Below are 20,829 nucleotides of genomic sequence, written 5' to 3'. Positions count from 1 at the left end.
CGATGTGGTAAATAAAACACATGTTGGACTCTGCGGAGGCTGAAAGGAGCAGCTCAGAAGGCAAACGGTGCTTTTCTGGGTTCCAGCGATCAGCCTGTTTCTGTCGCCGTATCTCGAAGTGTATTTCTGTGCTCACGTTGTTGATTTTCAGGATCTGAAGCTGACCTTCTGCTCCTCTCTCTCTCTGCAGGGCGACCGGGTCTGGTTACGGGAGGACGAGCAGTTCCTCCCCAGCACTGTGTCCTCCTGCGCCGGAGGTGTCGTCGTCTTCGCCACAGACTATGGCCAGGTGAGAATCCCCTTCGAGGCCTCAAAGACTTAAATCATATCAAAATCAAATCAGATTTATTTGTCACATCAAGGCACTTTACTGAGCAGGACTATAAAATGATTTAAAGAGACCCAACAGATCCCACGATGAGCAAACAATTGGCAACAGTGGCGAGGAAAGACGTCCTTACAGCTGTGAACGCAGCCAGCACACACTGAAGGAACTGATGGTTTTATAACTGACTGTAAATATTACAGCTGAGCAGTACAATGATCTGCTCTTTCTCTCTTTCGTCGGCTCCAAACTGGAACAACCTGATGTGTGATATTCAGAATGCCTCAGATGTGGTGGAATATTAAAAATGGGGACATTAAAGGCTTTCGGTTCGGTTCGTGGTTGTCTACAGGTCTAAAGGTCTACACTCCCTCAGCTGACTGGACTGGGATTCTCTCCACTTTCCCAGACCTCATCTGACGCCGACAGATTTTTTCTGTTAACCTGCAACACAGCAAAGTTTTAAAGAGGTCTTCTCATAATTTAGGATCAGCTCAAGATGCAGCAAATCCCCTGATCCCCATATGGTTCCACATTATCTCTGTGATCCTCAGAACAGCAGATCCAGAGGAGGTGAAGGACACATGGGGGGGGGGGTCACTGTGGGATTACAGCCAGCTTCATGTTGCTTATTAAGGAACGGACCCATTGGTGGCTCTTTGAGATTAAATTCACGGTAAAACACGTCCTTTCCTGTCGAGGTGTTAAATCCTCCAGTTCTGGGTCGAGTGTGAAGTGTAAGTGTGTGTGTTCACACCGAGACTCAGAACACCAAAGAGACAACCGTGTGGCTGGCTTGACCTCTGACCTCTGATACACTGAGTGTTGCAGCACCTTCAGTCCTGTATTCATACCTGAGGAGTCCGTTTTGAGTTTGTAAAGGCTGAGATTCAGGCCAGGACCAAAACCTCCAGGACTGATCCAGAAACAGATGGATATTCAGATGTAATAATACGGGACGTTTGTGGCTGCTTAATTAATCACCTTCAAATTAGTTTCAGGATGGTGAATTTATCAATTTTACGTTGCTCTTTTTGATTTCACAATAAAAGCTTCCAGCTGGTTTGCTTTTAAGGGTTTTAATGTGAAGCTGCACAAGAACTTGCAATGGAACAAACCTCAAAGAGAGAAGTTGGTTCTGCGACTAATCCGGATCACGATCCTGCAGGTCAGCATGATGATCCTGCTCTCCTCACGGATGGTTTCATTTCAGATCAGTCAACCATCTCGTCTTTTTTCACATTTTATTTTTGTTTCTTTGCCTTCTCCTCCATATATGAGGCCTGTAAACGCCGACCGGTGCGAGCTGTAGGCGGATTTGCTCTCCTGTGCTGACAAGTTCAACAAAGACTTCCTGTGTGGTGGCGGGCTGCGGCCAGGCGACTCTGTGAATGTGAGCACTGAAGGATTTAGGGTCATGTTGAGGCGCCGTATTGTCCTGAAGATTTACAGGCAGATTAAGGATTCTTATCTCCAGGCTGCTCCTCACTCAGAGACCCAGAGACTCACAGTCACTGACTCTAATGACCCTGTTGTTGTTGTCGTCGTCGTCATGATGAGCTGATTGTGAAGCTTATTGGCTGTTTTCAGACTCCATCAGGTCGACGGAGTTAGGGTTAGGGTTAGGACTTCTGTCTTTATATATCTACACAATAAAAACATTTAATGTCATAATTCTGTTCTCTCTTTCGAATCAGTCAATGATTTGTTGTTCCTGCTGCCTTGTCCCCCCCCCTCGGCATCATGAGACTCTCACCCTCCATCTGCCTGACATCTTTTAAAGTTTTAGTAAAGGCCGCCGTTTTGCAGCTCAGAGGACAATGAGATGATTGTGATGGAGGGGAGCGGCGTCTGTGGTCGTCCTGTAACAGAAGAAGTTGCAGATCTGATGCCTTAAGAGGATCGTGTGTGTCTGTGTGTGTGTCCGTCCGCTGTCTGTTGTGTGTAACTGGAGCCGGATGTCACCTGTTCAGCTTCAGAGCAGATGTTTCTCTTTGTGAGGAAACAACGTGCCAACCAATCAGGGACCAACATGACCTCAGGCCCCGCCCACTCCTGTATGAACCTGTTCTTGTTTATTCACAATGGCACGTTCAGGATCGGTTGTGACGTGAAAATAATGACAACATGTTGAACTGACATGAACTTCCACGTTCTGTGGAGCGTTGGAGGGCCAACTGCCCCGTTGCCCTGATGGTAAATCCAGCCTGACGGGGCAACTGTAGATCTTCTTCTGCATTAAAAAGACAGAATCTCAACTTGATCTAAAATCCAGATGTATGTCACAAAGGGGGGGGCATTATATTTCATCAGATACATTTCTTTACATTTTATTTTATAATTTAGAATTTCTTACAGGTAATTTCTTTCTATTGACGATGATAAATATTATTAATTCATCAGCAGGGTCTCCAGTGCTGGCTGAGCTCGGGGGGGTCGCCCCCGTCCCGCTCAGGTTTCAGTGTTTTTGACGGTGCAGACAGTTTCCTCATGACTGCAGGACAATGAGGCAACGAATGATGATTCAAAGAGCAGCTGCTGCTTTTGATGATGATGATGATGATGAAGGGGCAGGGTTACCTGTTCAGTTCCCTGTGAAGGGGGGGACTGCACTCATTTTTCCCTCCCAATGACGCGGAAGGACAACTTTCACTGAATGTTTCTGAATAGAAAATGAAGAAAAAGAGCAAAACTGCAGAATCTGGATCAGTAAGGAGCTTCAAAAGTGACCCGAAACAGCCAGAACAGCATCAGACGGAACGATGTCGTCCGAAGCTGAATGTGAATTCACTTTCCTGATCCGTCTAAGTAAAAACAACAAACTTTATCCTGACTGATCCACGAACAGCCTGTTGAGTTTAATTTCCCCCCCACGGCCGCACCGTCTAATGGCTTTGTTTCCCAGAGATTTACTCCTGTTAGCATCTGTCGCTAAAGGCTTAGCGCCCGGGGGCCCCACAGCTTTGTAGAGATGAAGGTCCCCGCCTCAAAAAGAGCCCAACAAAGACAACTTGACCAATTAGAAACCTCATTAGGTCAAAGTCCTGCACTGAAAGCCTGCTGGGACAGAGCTGGGTCCTGTCCAAGACCACAAGAGACATCCGGGCCCCTGAATTTGGTGATTTAAACAGTTCTGTCGCTGTTCTTTTGTTTCCGGCACCGAAGCCTGAACCTGAACTCCTCCCAGCCTCTGTGGGGGGAACTGGAGGAAACATCATCGCCCCAAACATTTATTTTTCTGACCATGAAGCGTTTTAGACCTCAGAAACCTCAGAACACACGCTGCACGTTGCTGCACTCTTAATAAGTGAGCTCATAAGAGCCAGAACCTTCAGTCAGTGTCGTCCAATTTCAGTGTGTTTGCTTCTTCACATTTTTTTCTGTTTCTAAGGAAACTTTAGAGTGACTGAAAATTATGGATGAATAAATGAGGATCAGGTCTCCCAGCCGGGTTAGGGTGTCGCCGTAGCGTCGAACTGGTCGGGTATCTTTCTGTAACTGTCAACCCGTCTGAGCCGAAGATGTAAACTTTAATTCAGTGTTTTCTCCTGGAAAGACCATCTGAACACGCTGGTTGTGAACGCAGCACTGCTGACAAACAAAACGGCTCGATCACATTTCATGCCTCTTAAAGACATTCAGTTTTCCCCCGAAGCGTCACTGAGACAGGAATGTGACAAATGATGTCTGGCTGGAGGCTGGGGGGGTTCTGGAGTTAGTGTGTGTGTTGGGGGGGGTCAGATGTGATTGACTCCTCAGACACAGACTGTCTTTCTTCAGGAGAACTCGCCCCCCAGGCTTGTTCAGTCACGACAGGTCACAGGTCAGCTCCAGAGTTCAGCCTAATCTTCAGCTCCAGCTTTACAAACGTTCACATTAACGCACTTAAAACAAGAAGGAACTGAACTTTATTTAAGTTTGTCTGAACGCACCACCATCAGATCTGCTTCGTGCTGATGTTGAAGTTTTGGTTTGTGTGAAATGTTTAGACAAACAGTTTTTCTGACCTTCGCCTTCAGAAAGATGGGAACTCCAAATCTTTCAGCTGCATCAGGACACAAGCATGTTTTCTATTTCAGATATTTCCACCTCGTCACTTCAGGCTGGTCGTATCAAGGCTGCAGATAAACGTCTCCCAAACACGACCTGATCTGCTGTCCCTGTTCAGAATGCGCCTTAAACAACAGATCAATTTTCCATTAAATTTTCAACACCTCACTGCTAAACAAAAAACAAGCAATAAATACAATACAGACAATATACATAAAAAAAAGCAACAAATGGTGTAAATACAGAAATCTATAATTCATATCTAACTTTCCCTCCTGAGTGCTTCCTTCGCTCCGCCTTTAAAGAAGTTCTGTTTTGATGGAACTTCACGGTTTCTGCGGGCTTCTGCTGGTGGTCAAAGTTTGGACGCTGCGTCGTTTCTTGTCACTTAATGTTTACATTTCATCCTCGGATTTATTTTTATCACTCTGAGTTTTGACACTTAAACTCAGCCCGACTGTCCTGGATCGGGTTCTCCTCCAGTTCCCACCTCCGGGCCTTCCTCCCCTCAGATCCGGCGGTGAGGACGGCAGCGTGGTGGGACGGCTGCAGGGTCTCAGTCCGGGTCCAGGCTCTCCTCCCTGCCGATCCTGGATGATGCATCCTCAGTAATGAGCTGCACACGCTGCTTCAGTCTGCTGAGTGATCTGAGGGAGTTTGAGGTTTTCACTCTTTGTAGAAACCGAAGGAAATGAATCATGGGAGTTCACTCAGCTGAGTGCCTTTGTCGTGTTTCTGGGCTGCTGAATGGTGGTCTGGGCTTCATCTGGTCTGTGTTGAGTTGACTGAATCCTGTTTTCGGACAGAACTTTACCTTTAACTGAAACTTTAGTGAAAGTGAAACAAATAAAGAGCAGCCTCGAGTTTGTAATTACAGTTCGTCAGCCATCTTGATTTTTTTTAAAACCAGTAGAAATCATATTTGGAGGAGAAGGTGGATTTGACCTGCTCTCTTCTCTCTCCTGATTGGGTGCTCCAGTCTGCCAGTCACACAGTAGCTCCACCCCCTAACCCCTCCCCTTTCCTTCTAAATGGAGCATGATCCGAAAAATGAACATCATGTTGTGAGAGCAGAAACTCATCAGGAAAATGTTTACCTGATCAGTGACAGCCAGTGCATCATGTTTTCCTACATTTCCCATAGTTCACCTCTTCCTGTCTCTGTTCCAGGTGTACACCTACAAGCAGAATGCCCTCACCAGGCAGAAGGTGCAGCCGATGCACCACAGCAGCGCCCGGGGGGTGGAGGACATGGCGACGCTGGAGGACCTTCATGATGGCGCCATCATGCACAACCTCTTCCTCCGTTACCGGCAGAAACACATCTACGTAAGTGACTCTGTCTGTTTTCAGTCCGGGACCCAAAACGAAGGAACCAGAATGAGATCTACAAATTATTTTACAATTCATGCAAAAGGAAGTAAAGACTTTTACTTCCGTTAATTAAGATGAATTCATGCAGGTCACAGACTCTCCTCAGCTCTCGATCCTCTACATTAAGACCAACAGACCTGTATGATCTATCTGTGGGATGGTGGTTCAGGTCGCTGACGTTGGTTATGTAACAGCAGAGATAAAGTCAGAGCTTCGTAACGTCAATATGAGCGTTTCTCCTCGTAGACCGGTGGTATGCACTGATTACGGAGAACTCCTGCCAAAACATGTCTGGCTCTGATTTATCACCAACAGCTGCTGTGAAACAATGTGAGAAATTGACTGAAAGGTGTTTCTTAACTGCTCTCTGGGAATGCACAGAATATTAACCTGTCTGGGCCGTTCTCAGACTTTGGCACTTCGAATTGAGTCTTAAGCTTCTGCTTCTTCTTCAGCTCTGTCTTCACTCCGTACAGAAACAGAAAAAGATTGTTCTCCATCCACATAAAAAAATAGAATAAAAGTCCGTCTCTATTTCGAGCTCTTGTTGCGGTCGAGCCGTAGAGCCAACGGTCATTTTAGATTCTTCTCCTCTTCACCACAGGGGGAATCACATTTCTCTGTCTGAGCTAAAAACTCAGAAGCTGTTGCCTCATCTTTACTGTTGGAGGTTTTCGTTTGGTGCAACAGATCGAATCCTTTAATTACACTGAATTAACAGAATGCAGGTGATTTGTCTCTGAATAGTTTCCACGTGTTTAAAGTGTTTCTGATGTTCGGGCCGATGAGAAGCACAGAGAGCTTCTCCAGGTTCAGGCCGTTGGAACCAGGACGGCGCTTAACGGCGCTCCTTGTCTGGCAGCCAATGGCAGCGCGCCTGCCAAGAGAGAGGGAGGAGGATTAGAGTTTGGGTTTGTTTGGGTTGACGCTCGTTTTAGAGGCTGGTATTCCTCAGTGGGAGTTTTGGTGGGAACTAATGTGCTCTGGCTCGACTACGAGTCTGAACGTCGAGAAGATGTGAGCAGTTTGAACGTGTTTCATGATCATTTATGGGAATTCTTCTTTGGCTTTTTAAAATCAAAAGCTCATCTCTGTGTTCGTGTCTCTACAGCCGATGACATTTTATCAGAGTGTCTGAAGGTGAAACGTGGTCCTGAGCTTCTCTCAGTACTTCCTGGTATTATTAACATGTGACCTCTGCAGCTCTGCTGGACATTTATAACAGCCCTGATGGAGTCTCAGGACACAGAAACTAAGGAAAGTCTGAACCAAGACGTCAAAGTCAGACCAACAAACTAAAAGCAAACTAAAGAAAATTTGGGCTTTTGGCATGAAAATGATTTTTAACCTCTGAATATGAAAACGACGGATTAATTCAATAACTAGCTGAAGGGTTCAGCATTGAGTTTTATTTGTCTGTTGATGACTTCTTTTCTTCTGCTGAATTGAGCCCGCTCACTGTCAGCCTTTGTTGCGAATGTTGGCCGTGTAGTGAAACTTACAAAGAGTGACGCGGATGTTAGCATACATGACTGCAGCGCTAAGGAAGTAGATGTGATTAATTCCACACTGAGCTAAATAACAAAGAAAGCAGCTCCTGTTCAGAGCAGGAAACAAAGGAATATGTAGGACAAATGTCCCACAACCATCACTGTCTCAGTTTGTCTGATGCTGCACTTTCTCCAACAAAACAAGCCGGACACAAAGGCCGCTTTGTGCTTCCTGCACGCATCAGCCACAGTAACCTTTGACAAAAGCAATCTTGTTTCTTTAATCACTTCTGAATGCTCCCGTATGGTCGAAATTATCCAATCAATTCATCACAGCCTCCTGATCTCCACCCTCACTTGGCTTTCTTCTTCTTTCGGGGAAATGAGAGAAGACGTCTTGTTGAAGTGTGCTGTGTCAGACAACAGGGAACATCAGGGATCAAATGTTAAACAACTTACGGTTCTGTTTTGGATGGAAATTTGATTATAAATGCACAGATTTAAAACTTTTTCGGCCGTGCTGCTCACTGTTATAAATCAGTCAGTTAATGCCAAGTCCTGCAGTCACGCTGCTGCTCGCTGTATAATCTGTATGTATCTGTACTTTATTTCTTTTTTTCTGGCTGCTCGTCGACTCCACAGCTTCTACCTTCCTGTCAGAGGTTTTTCCGGCTTTTAACAGGAGTTTTGACCTCTGAAAGCTGTTCTGGCTTCAGACACGGTGTTTTTCAAGCACCCTGCAGGACGACAGCTAATCCAGACGGACGGTCAGACGTCCAGAGTGGGAATCCGGTCAGAAACCTGAGAGCTGAGAGAGTTCATACTCTGCCTGAAATAAGAAAACAAAGCAAACACCAGAAAACGAGAAGATGACAGTAAATAACATTAACTCTGCAGGAGGAACGCAGGTGGACGGTGGACCAAATGTGCATGAATGCATGAAGTCTGGGGCCCCCATGTCATAACCTGTCAGGGGCCCCTGAGATTCTGAAAGCACCCCTGCTGACTTCTGAGAGACTGAAATAAGCAGAATTAACACATTTACTGTTTCTGGAGTTCAGTTTTTCTCCTTCTCTGCTGTAACTGTAACATTTTCCTGTCGATTCCAGCTGAGAAACAGTTTCTTGTTTTCATGGTGAACAAATTTAAGGACGTGAACTCAGACTGAAGAACTTTGAAGTGTCCACTTTGGTTTCTGCTTGTTTTTACTGACTAATTGTCTCATTTTAGTCAAACTGAGAGGCTACCTAGCGTCAGCGCTACGTCGCTTCAGTGCTGGCATCACACACATGAACTGGGAATTTAGCCCAGAGGCAACCACACTGGTTTGTGTGTGTGTGTGTGTGTGTGTGTGTGTGTGTGTGTGTGTGTGTGTGTGTGTGTGCGTGTGCGTGTGTGTGTGCGCGCAGTCTTTAGCTTCTGTGATTGTAACCAGCTGTGGAGTCGACTGGTGGCCTCACTCGTCTCCTCTGCAGATTCCAGTGGTAGTGTGCACCACACACACACACACACACACACACACGCAGAGTTCTCTTTTATAAACACACTCATTTCTCATATCACACGCTGTTCTTCTTTAATCTGCCCCCCATCAATATTTTTCAATGAACTCCCCCTCATCTACACACACACACACACACACACACACACACACACATCTACAGTGTCTCTGGACATTCCTGTGTCGACATCTAGACCCCCCATCTCTCCTCTCAGAATGTGGGGGGGGGGGTCAAGTCTAGAAGTAGGACTTTGTGTGTCGCAGGTTTGTGCTGGAACAGAAAGACTGACGTCATCTGATGGAGGAAATTCTTCTCAGTTTACATCCAGAAAACGTTTGACTTCATAATTTCATCGTGTTCGGACTGAATATTTCAGATGTCCCGACAAAGACAGTGTGTAACTGCTGCATAACAAAGACACACAAATCGACCACAATGGACCTTTAAAATCTACGGATCTGGATAATCACCTCATTTGATCCGTTTTGCCGGAAATGGTCAAACTGCAGGTGGAAAACATGAATAAATGGACTGATGTTAGAAAAATTAGCTGTTTTTATCAGCCCTCGCTGCTGTGCTGATGTCACTTCCTGTGAAGGATGTGATGGACGCCGTCCAGCCGGTTTAATGTAGATCTCTTTTGTATTTGTCGAATTGTGGCGTGCGTGCTTTGCATCATTTTTGTACAGTTCTTGGTTTTCTAATTGTGTTGGCAGACATTTGTGACCCATCTGTTATCTGTTAAACGGTCGAGCAGACACAGAAACAGATTTGTCTGAATCTGGCAGACAGATCACTCCGACTCTGCCGATTAGATTTTGTTTGCAGTTTCTAATCTGTGACTTTTACGGTTTTCAGCTGTCATTAGTTGGTGGTTTTTAACAAAATAATCTCACATTAAACCGCCCTTCCCAACCTTGACACAGTCAGATGTCTGTCTGTTAGCCGTCAGCGTTTCTTTCACCTCATCTGATCGACTGTTTTCTGAGAGTAAATGAAATGGTGGCTCCTGGTGGGCGGGGCTGGAGCTGCTTTGTTGTGACATCACAAAGTTCTGACAGCTGATTTTAGGTCAGTTTGTTTGATATCTTAAGTCAAATAGAAAAGGCAAGAAACAGAAGTGAGCTGACTGACACACAGCTACATGAGGAGAAGTTAATCAGCTGCTGCTAAATACTTTACCTTCAGTTCATGAAACAAGATTTAAATGTCTCTTGAACGAAGCAGAACCTTCCAGGATTTATTTTGTGTTGTGTCAAAACTGCAAGTGTATCATTTTAAAAACAAAAAGGCCTCCTCTCCTGCACAGATGTGGGATTTCTGTCCGAAGGTGCTGATATTAGACACAAACGGCAGATCAGCGTCGCTTCTGTCGCCAAGTACAACAAACCTTCAGGAATTTGTCTTGGTGACACAGTAACTCAGTGGCGGCTGTGTGTTCCCTCCTCTCCCGAACATTTCCTGCCGTCAGTCAGAGCAGGTTGGCTGGCGAGTTGCTTCTGATCCTCCAGGTTTTGTTTTTTTTACTCCATCTGGTCTTCATTTCCCTGCGAGTCCATTTTATCTGGCTGCGTCTCTGAGAGATCAGATTTAATTTTTTTTTTTTTTTTTTTTTGGTCTCCCTCTGCTCTACCGTTACACCGTCAGCAGACACCGACGTTGCTCTGTAAACATGGAAGTCGCTGTGACTTCTGTCGTCAAACAAAAGATCCACCCAGACGTCTGCTGTTACCGACTGAGCAGACAGGAGGACGCTCGACATTCTAGATTCAAGGGTTAAAAAAGCTCCAAGTTTTCACTGTTAGAATATAATCGTCGTTCTTTCAGCGCCGTCCTTCTGGCAAAGCTTCAGAGCTTTGAAAAGAACTGTGAAACAGAAGCACTGAGTGTCGTCATATTTTGGCAAAACAGGACTTTGTTGGACTGAATCCGAATACAGATGGACAGAAGAGACTGAAGTCAGGCCTGACACATTGTTCAGTCAAACAGGGAAATCATGAGGAAAGTGCACTGATGTTGTTTGTTTGAGGGAGCTGAAAGAAAAAAAAGATTTTCAGTTGGATGAATCTGTAAAGCTGCATTTATGTTGATAAGCAGTGGAGATAACGGAGGGATGTGAGGTCTTCATTTGGAGTGTCCATCTGTGTAGCTGCCATAAAGGAGTCCCAGTGTTCACCTGCTGCTCTCCAGCTGTTCCGGTCAGCTGCCAAATAACGAGCCGTCGGACCAAAGAAATCAACAGACTGTGTTCACAGAATCAGGAGCTTTTACCGATCCTGGACTGCATCTGTGGTCAGGAATCAAGTACAAGTTGGGCCATTTTTCCCATAGACTTCAATACAATCTGACCTCTCTGTGCGGATAATGGAGCCCCCCCCCCCCGATGGTCACCAGAGAGGACGCAGGTTCTTTCTTAAACACGGTGTCACGTTTCCTGCGTCAGCTCTGTGGAATGACACCACAGGAGGACGACGAGGGCCCACAGTTGATCACTTCAGCCAACACGGAGGGGGGCGCTCTGATGGGAGCCGCAGCCAATCAGCTCCCAGCCAAGGTGCTGCCATGGAAACCGTTACCAGGTCGCAGCAACAGGGAGACCTAATGAAGTCCAAATGGTTGTAATTGATGGCGTTTAGGGCGGGAAGGGTTTTGGTCTCCAGGACCGCGTGGTCTCAAGTGTTTCATCATTTTATTCTAAAGATCATAAAAATAACAATCAATAATATGAAAATCGAGGATTTTAACATCTTTTCTGGAGGATCTTAAGTAAACAGCTTCCTTTTTTGAGCTGTTCTGTTTATCGATTCCTGTTTTTTAATCCTGTCGGACTGGACCGGACCTTTACTGTCAGATTGTAGGCAGGTTGATGATGATCATGTAAACAGCTGTAAACCGTTTAGTCGACTTTCTCTGCCGCCACTTTCTCTCCCAAACATGATATGACTCTATATAAACACCGGCGGGGGGGGTCAGAGCCAGAGACCAGATTGACTCTAACTGTTTACACTGCTGGGGAGGTCACGGATCAGTCCTTCACCTGATCCACGGTGTGTTTACGGCTCGTCTCTGCCTCACAGATAACACACACTTTTACTTTACGAGCCCCCCCAGTGCTGTCTGTGTGGATACTGATTTGCACATTCAGGATCATTTGTCATGTAAATACTGTCACCTCAACTGCCATTCAAATGTATTTGCATCCTGCTGAATGTAGGTCAGTCAGTCAGGCTTTGTTGGGGGGGTGAGTATCGGGCTTTAAGGACGTGACTCGCTTGGCATTTGTCTTATTTGAACAGGATGTTGGTTCAGGGCGTGACAGAAAAAGGTCAGCAGGATCTTCAATGTTCATACTGACAAACGTTTCATAAACAATCTGTCAGACTGACAGAAAGTGAAACTGCAGTTCTACATGAAGAACGTCATGTTGTGTTGAAGACTGTAAACTAATCAGGAAAACGTTTACTGAGGAGGAGGAGGGACGTTTCCCCATAGACTTCAGTAGTCTGGATCCTGGATCTCCAGCTCATCTTTCCGTGCCCTGAACATGGATCCATTAACTGAACTGTCCTTACGATGGTTGTAATGTGAGTTTTCACAGTCTGGTATTCCTCCAACGTCCAAAGTAAACAGTATTTGGAGAATTAATCTCGCTGACCTTTACAGCGAGGGGAAATGGACTCTGCCTTTAATTTATCTGGAATCAAAGTCTGAGGCCAAGAAACCTGAGCAGCTTTACGAACTCCAACACAGCTGAAAAAAAGAGACACAATAATAAACGGAGCGGAACACAAAGCAAACGTCAGGAAACCTGTTTGCTTTCAGATGTCGGCTCATGTTTTTATGGTCAACGGGGGGGCAGAGCCTGCAGACCCTCATATACCCCCCCGCTCTGCTCTTAATGTGTTTCACCCCTCCCCCCTTCAGGCAGGAACATGGAGCCCGCCACCATCAGATTTTCACTGCAGCTGCAGGAATAAAGTTTTATGGATGAGTGTGTCTGATGTCGCCCCTCCACTGGGACCAAGCTGGGGGGTCAGGGAGGATTATATTCCCTTTTTCCACCTTAATGAGCGCCGCCCTGACTCCAATGGGGTGATGGCGGGGGGCTCATTAAAAAAGACGAATTCCTTTTCTGCTGCCGGTCAGGTTTTTGGAGGGTCAGTGACGTTTTCAGATCTTCAGCTGAATGCTAATTATGAAACTCATCAGGGTAAATGTTTACTCAGCTAATAAAGTGAGAAGGATGGACAATTTCCCATAGCCTTCAACACCATCTGACTTCTTTTCGACGATTAAATGAAGGTTTAAGGCTTCAGTTTTCAGACCTGAACTCTGTCTCTCCTTTTACAAACAGCGGAGGTTAAATATTTAGTTTTCTTGTCTGAGATAGAAACTTCTCTGTTTACAGTTGCTCTTCAAATCTGTTGACGGTTTGCTGATTTTACTTCATACTCCTCCATGATGATGATGATGGTGACCAGTGTGTTTGACAATGTCACCTTCTACCAGCAGCTTTTTCTCAGATCTGTTCTGATGTGCTGACTTTTTCCAAGTCTGCCATTTCACCCATTAGTCACAAGTCCTCTCTCTGCCTCTCTCTCCTCTCTCTCCTCTCTCTCCTCTCTCTCCTCTCTCGGCCTCTCTCTCCTCTCTCTCCTCTCTCGGCCTCTCTCTCCTCTCTCTCCTCTCTGGGCCTCTCTCGGCCTCTCTCGGCCTCTCTAACAATGGTTAGTAACCAACCTTTACTAACCATGTTCTGCCAAAGTCTCTGTCTCTCCCAGTTCCTCTCCTCTCTCTCCCTGTCCTCATCCTGCAGGTGGTGACTCATCTCCATCCCATGTTCCTGCAACACCTGCTGGTCCCATATAGCATGAATTCTGTATTACAGCTCAACTCCATGAACTTCATGCAGCAACATGTTCCTGCCTACACCCCCCCCCCTCCAATGCCTGCCTGCCTGTCTCTCTCTCTCTCTCTCTCTCTCTCTCTCTCTCTCTCTCTCTCTCTCTCTCTCTCTCTCTCAAGTTTTTCCTTGCCACTGTTGCCAAGTGCTTGCTCATCGAGGGATCTGTTGGGTCTCTTTAAATAAATTTATAAAGAGTTTGGTCTAGACCTGCTCTATATGTAAAGAGCCTTGATGTAACTTTGTTATGATTTGGTGCTATACAAATAAATCTGATTTGATTTGATTTGATCTCTGGGCCTCTCTCTCCTCTCTCTCCTCTCTCTCCTCTCTCAGCCTCTCTCTGCCTCTCTCTCCTCTCTCTGCCTCTCTCTGCCTCTCTCTCCTCTCTCAGCCTCTCTCTGCCTCTCTCTCCTCTCTCTGCCTCTCTCTGCCTCTCTCTCCTCTCTCTGCCTCTCTCGGCCTCTCTCTGCCTCTCTCTGCCTCTCTCTCCTCTCTCGGCCTCTCTCTCCTCTCTCTGCCTCTCTCTCTCCTCTCTCTGCCTCTCTCTGCCTCTCTCTCCTCTCTCGGCCTCTCTCTCCTCTCTGGGCCTCTCTCTGCCTCTCTCTTCCTCTCGGCCTCTCTCTCCTCTCTCTCCTCTCTCTCCTCTCTCTCCTCTCTCCTCTTCTCTCACCTCGGCCTCTCTCGGCCTCTCTCTCCTCTCTCTCCTCTCTCTCCTCTCTCTCCTCTCTCTGCCTCTCTCTCGGCCTCTCTCTCTCTCCTCTCTCTCCTCTCTCTCCTCTCTCTGCCTCTCTCTCCTCTCTCTGCCTCTCTCTTCTCTCTCGGCCTCTCTCTCCTCTCTCGGCCTCTCTCTTCTCTCTCGGCCTCTCTCTCCTCTCTCTCCTCTCTCTGCCTCTCTCTCCTCTCTCTCCTCTCTCTGCCTCTCTCTCTCTCCTCCTCTCTCCTCTCTCTCCCTCTCTCGCCTCTCTCTCTCCTCTCTCTCCTCTGCCTCTCTCTCTCTCTCGGCCTCTCTCTCCTCTCTCTGCCTCTCTCTCGGCCTCTCTCTGCCTCTCTCTCCTCTCTCTCCTCTCTCTCCTCTCTCGGCCTCTCTCTTCTCTCTCTGCCTCTCTCTCCTCTCTGGGCCTCTCTCTGCCTCTCTCTCCTCTCTCTCCTCTCTCTCCTCTCTCTCCTCTCTCTCCTCTCTCGGCCTCTCTCTTCTCTCTCGGCCTCTGTGGGTCATTCTCGGCCTCAGCAGCTCCTGTTTCTCTTTGAACTGTGAAACATGAAGCCGCTGCAGATAATCTGCGGTTTGGGTGAAAAAAAGAGAAACAAAAGGTCAAATGTGCCAAACGTTGTGTTACTGAAGCTTCTCCTGACAGAATGAGGCGAACCACCAAGGAGGTTTTCTGTGTGTTCGAAGTCACGTGTTGTTTTGCTCTCGTCCGCCTTCCTGGAGGCTAATGTGGATTTCATGACGCTGCCTCCACCTGAGCAGTAACAAACTGCAGGGATGTAATTCTCTAATTGTTCATTAAATGATGAAAAACAAGGTGAAAGTCCAGAGATGAGCTGTCAGACTTTACAGCTTTCATGTTTCAATCAGGAGCGACTGATCCGAGAAACTGAAGAGCAGCAGAAGTTTAATTCAGAATGAAAGTTTCATTTCTCCGCACAGCGGCTTTTTTTAGAGCCAAAATCTAAAACTGAACTGAACTGACTGCTGCATGTCGGCTGGGAAACACGTGAACGTTGAATTGTGAATGAATTGTGACGTTTTGGTTTCATTAAATAAAGTAAGCATGTGCACTCCTTCCTGCTGAGTGCCGCCTGATTCGCTGAAAACTCTGATATCTCTAATGTTTCTTCTGCTTCCTGCTCTGCAGACTTACATCGGCTCCATCCTGGCGGCGGTGAATCCGTACCAGCCGCTGCCCGGCCTGTACGAGCGGCCGGCCGTGGAGCTGTACAGTCGACGCCACCTGGGGGAAATCTCGCCGCACATCTTCGCCATCGCCAACGAGTGCTACCGCTCTCTGTGGAAGAGGCTCCAGAACCAGTGCGTCCTGATCAGGTGGGTGTGGCCTCATTTCCTGATGTTTCCAGACTCGACCTGTACAGCCAACAGCCAATGGACTTGTCAGAAGTCATACGGAGCGCTCTGGTTGGCCGATATGAATCAACCTTTTGTGGTGGTTGAGTCGCCCTCCACTCACTTTGATCGAAATTCAAGTTCCCCTGGGTGGTTTGGCTGCACTTCTGAAGATCTGAGCACAACATGCCACAACACACACACACACACACACACACACACACACACACCCTGTTACTATCTCCGGCCTGTCATTGCTTTCCCCTCTCACATCCTTCCTCTTTGATTTTGGCTGGACGACTTTCACATCCGCCGGCGGTCCATTGTTTCGTCCGACATGCGGAGACGTTCCTTTCCCTCCAAACGAACAAAGATGAGTTATTTATAGATTTTACAAACAATATTTGGCCCCTGATTTAGCCCTGAGCGGATACAGGAGACGTTTCTGTGGGAACTGTTTGGTTTGTGGTCATCGAGGTATCCTGAGGGCGCGGCCATACGTGACCGTTTTGACAGGAAGTGAATTATGTAAGATGACAGTGGATAACAGACGCTGTTGATCGGGGCGGGTTTAGGAACAGAAGTCTCGTCCCGCTGAAGTGTTGCAGTTTTCTGGAAATTAGCTGGCGTTAGTTTACAGCCTCGTTTAGCCCTGTTTTATAGGCATTGTGGGTTATGAGGCCCACATGTTGCTTTTTGAACGTGAAGCGGTTTGAGGTCGTGCAGGAAGCAGAAAGTGAACAGCGGGAGTTTAACAGCGCCACATATGAGACTCCATCATTGTTTCCAAGACTGAAACATCTGACATCACTGATACTGTTCAAACGACCATCTCTAGCTTCAGCCTCCAAATATGGTTTCTTCAGGTTTCGGAAAACGTCCACTTCTCAGTATCTCCGTGGACGGTGTGTTTATTACTATAACCGTGACAACCAAGCTCCTGAACGGCCTGCAGCTGCTCAGGTTGGAGGACCGGGATCTCCGATGTCACCCAGCAGCTTCGAGTCGCCTCCGTCCGTCACAGAAAGGCTTTTGTCCGGCAGGATGTCGGTCGGTGGGAAGAATGTGCGCCGCACAGCGAGGCGTAAACACAAACATGTCGTATTGTCGTAGGCCCTGAGCTGCACAACGCTGCCATTCTTCTCAGAGAGACGCCGCCATGTTTGTTTCAGACAGAGAAATCCCTCCAGCCTTCTCTTCTCTTATCCCTTCCACGTCTTTCTGATTCAGGTTTTGTCAGCGAAGGAAAAGAGGTTTTGTCTTTTTGTGTGTGTGTGTGTAGTTTTTCCATGAGCAGCAGCAGATGAAGCGTCGAGGCCGGAGAGGACACGCCACAGACCGCAGCTCTAATCTGTCCCTGTTGTCTCAGCGAAAACACAACCTGCTGCTTAACTGTCTGTTAAAATAGAGCAAATGACACACTGAGCCGCCCAAGACACACAGCGAAGCTCCATCATCCTCTAAATCTGAATATTCACATCTTCAGGAGTCAAACTGCTGTATTGTTTTGATATTTGGTATTTCTGTCTCAGTGCGACGGAGCAGAAGTGAAGCTGGTCTGAATATTCCTCTCCCACTTTTTACTGCCTCTGAGCTGCCAATCAGCTGTTAATTGTTGCCCTCTGGGAAAACGCTAAACCTTCTTCAGCTGAGGGAAAATGTGTGTACAAAGCCTCTGTAAAGTGCCAAATTTTGCATGCAGAGTTTGCACGTCGTCATCCATCAGTTCTCGATGTGGGATCTTTGAGGGAGGGGTCCCTGCCGTGCTGCTGCGGCTGATGGATGTGAATAATTGCAGGGCGGAGCGAAGACGACAGACAGCATGGACGCCTGAAACACAAACAAAACCAAAATGTCTTCATCATTGACCAGGAAAGAACAAAACCTCCCCTCTGAATTTGGTTTGATACGATGTGCTTTTGGTTTCCACCTGGATTTGGTTTGAATTTGATCCGACTTTCTTTTGGTTTTTAGGAGTTACGGCGCTCAAACAAAGCAGTTTTTTTTTAAGTGTAACCAGCAGCAGGTTCTTTTTATGGCTCATAAAGTTTGTGTTTGATTCCCTGAAGTTTGGTTCTGGGTGGAGGTGGATGGTTTTAAGTCCAAGTCCTGCCACAGAGCGTGGGCTGGTTCACAGCAAACTGTGACACACACACATGCTTCACTCCTGTTGGTCTCCATTTAACAGCGGAGCCTCATAAAACAGGTAAAGGGCCGGAGCCCCCCCAGCTCAGAGGGGATCATTTCATGATGTGTGTGAGGGGGAGGCGCTATAAATTGCAAGCTGGCACTTCTAGACGAGGCAGGAAGCGTTCTTGTTGGATTTAAGGATTGTGGGTAATCAGATCCAGGCAGAAGGAGGCGAATGAAACAGGAGCTGGTGATGAGGAGGAGGAAGGAGGAGGAGGAGGAGGAGGAGGAAGGAGGAGGAGGAGGAGGAGGAGGAGGAGGAGGGAGGAAGAGGAGGAGGAGGAGGAGGAGGAGGAGGAGGAGGAAGGAGGAGGAGGAGGAGGAGGAGGAGGAGGAGGAGGAGGAGGGAGGAAGAGGAGGAGGAGGAGGAGGAGGGAGGAAGAGGAGGAGGACGGAGGAGGAGGAAGGAAGAGGAGGAGGAGGAAGGAGGAGGAGGAGGAAGGAAGAGGAGGAGGAGGAAGGAGGAGGAAGAGGAGGAAGGAAGAGGAGGAAGAGGAGGAGGAGGAGGAGGAGGAGGAGGAGGAGGAGGGAGGAAGAGGAGGAGGAGGAGGAGGAAGGAGGAGGAGGAGGAGGAGGAAGATGAGGAAGAGGAGGATGATCTTGCAAATGTCAGCAAGAACTGGTTTTGAACCACCAACGAAGAAACGTTCTCTGCTGGGTCATACATGTGAACCGTTCTAATGACGGGGTCATGTTGGGATATTTTTAGAGAGGAGATGTTCTCCTGGTCACTTTCTTCGTCAGCTCCATCTGAAGTCACTGTTTACTTTCCACATGAGGTGAATTTCATCATCAGTCCAGACGAGAGGCGATCATGTCCTTAGTTAGTGGCTGGAAAATAAACAAAGACAACAAATGTGTTGAAATTCACTCTGATTTTACAGACTTAAATGTCTAAATTCAGACATGTTGGATTGTTGTAATGACGTACGGTGGCCTTTTTAGGACATCTCAGCATTACGATGAAACTGCGGTGGTTTAAGGTTTGAACCTCAGTTTGAAAAGCTGCAGCAGGTTTTTCCTTTTACTTCTCTGTAGTTGTGTCACATTCAAAGCTCTGAGCAGTTCTGATTCGACGAGACAATTCTTCCTGCCAGCAGCTGGACGCTCCCTCCTTTTATTTATGTCTATTTTTTTTTACTTTTTGTTGGCAGCAGCATGCAGAGAGCCAGAAATCAACAGTTGGTGAGTGTGTGAGAGGCGTAGTTTGGATCCTCCTCCTGGTTTCCAGGAGTCTTTTTAAATGTCCCTTTCAGACTTGGCCGTCACTTCAGTCTGTGCTGTTTGAATGAGTTAAAATAAACACACAGAGCCCTTTAAAGTGAGATCCAATCCCTTTAACGGCGATTGACCCGCCGGTCAGATTAACAGGCATCAGGTGATTTTGGTGGCCAATAAATAAAACACTTCAGAGACAAGCAAAAAAAATAAAAAATAAAAAGTCAAACCACAAATGAATTAATATCAGAGATAATCAAGTTCGCGTCTTTTTGTTTTGTTTGTTTGTTTGATGGATTTTTATTTTTAAATTATGTCATGAAATACAAAAAATTATATACAAACTAGAATAAAACTGATGGGAGATTTCAGATTTTTGATTGAGGTTAAAAAATTATTTTAATTATTTTTGTTTTGTTCTTTCCGCATCCTTTTCCATTTTATTTTCACCGTTAGACTTTTCCCATGATGCTCTGGGCTGCGTCACCCATTAGGAGCTAATTTACATCTGACCCATTTAACACCTTGATGTGAGCACAGACACACAACCTGAAGGCAAAGACTCACACCTTGAATAAAGACACACAATCCTCCCACACAACAAAAATCAATAGAAATCGATTGACTGGAGTTAAAATTCAAATGAGTCGATAAAACAGGAATACTAATACTGCAGAGTCTGATCCTATTTGTTTGTTTGTTTGTGTTTCTTTTGCCTCAGTGGGGAAAGCGGAGCGGGAAAAACAGAAAGCACCAAACTGATCCTGAAGTTCCTGTCGGCCATGAGCCAGCACTCCCTGGAGGCGTCATCCAGAGACGGGACGTCCCACGTGGAGGAGGCGCTGCTGGAGAGCAGGTAGCCTTCTTTTTATTTCAGTCACGATTTTTTGTTTTCTCTCTGGATGTTCGGCGCCTCGTTAATCAGTCTCTCACAGTCCCATCATGGAGGCCTTTGGAAACGCCAAGACCGTCTACAACAACAACTCCAGCCGCTTCGGGAAGTTTGTCCAGCTGCACTTCAGCCAGAAGGGAAACATCCAGGGAGGCCGGATCGTCGACTGTATCCTTAAAAACCCGAAGAGCTGATTTATATTAAAGGGCCATGTTTGAACTTTTATTCTGAAGGATGGCTCAGTCTTCTGCCTTGATTGTTTTTATCTAAAATAAAGACGCACAGATTAATGACGAAAAATGAAATTATATATATTATTCAACAAATCAGGACGAATGTGGCGGTAAACCTTTATTAATTGGAAATCTAAATGAATCTGATGGTCTGGTCCGACGCTTGGTGTGACGTCGTTTTGGGAGTTGTGCGGTTGTCTCTGATTGTTTTGGGCCTTGACAGACTCTCCTCTGACTGCAGACCTCTTAGAGAAGGTGAGTGTCGTGCCAAAGCTGTAAAACAAAAAGAGCCTTTATGGTCACTGAAACATCAAAACATGCACCTTAAACCTGACCTTCCACAAGGAGGCAGGTTTTTTATTGAACTCTATGGGAAAATGTCCCTCCTCCTCCCTGATTTATTAGCTCAGTAAACATTTTCCTGATGAGTTTATGGTCTCAGGCTCTAGTTTACAGTCTGCAGTATAACGTGATGTTCATCTCTTAACAGAACCGTGTGGTCCGGCAGAATCCAGGGGAGAGAAACTTTCACATTTTCTACGCCCTGTTAGCAGGAACCAACACCCAGCAGAGAGGTGAGATAT

General features: G+C 46.6%; 1 protein-coding gene across 1 annotated transcript in view; it reads left to right on the top strand.

Moving 5' to 3' along the window:
• The window catches only part of myo10 (myosin X), a 65,194-nt gene that overhangs the window by 20,658 nt on the left and 23,707 nt on the right, over positions 1–20,829 (top strand). Inside the window, exons 2-8 of the mRNA XM_029524087.1 lie at positions 191–289; positions 5,546–5,704; positions 15,507–15,694; positions 19,842–19,976; positions 20,056–20,180; positions 20,487–20,500; positions 20,736–20,820. Of these exons, the coding sequence (XP_029379947.1) occupies positions 191–289; positions 5,546–5,704; positions 15,507–15,694; positions 19,842–19,976; positions 20,056–20,180; positions 20,487–20,500; positions 20,736–20,820 (805 nt within the window). The remainder of the gene's footprint in view (positions 1–190; positions 290–5,545; positions 5,705–15,506; positions 15,695–19,841; positions 19,977–20,055; positions 20,181–20,486; positions 20,501–20,735; positions 20,821–20,829) is intronic.

Source organism: Echeneis naucrates, chromosome 17 (genome assembly GCF_900963305.1).
Source record: "Echeneis naucrates chromosome 17, fEcheNa1.1, whole genome shotgun sequence".
In the NCBI taxonomy this organism is placed as follows: domain Eukaryota; kingdom Metazoa; phylum Chordata; class Actinopteri; order Carangiformes; family Echeneidae; genus Echeneis; species Echeneis naucrates.
This window is presented reverse-complemented; position numbering and strand designations above follow the sequence as displayed.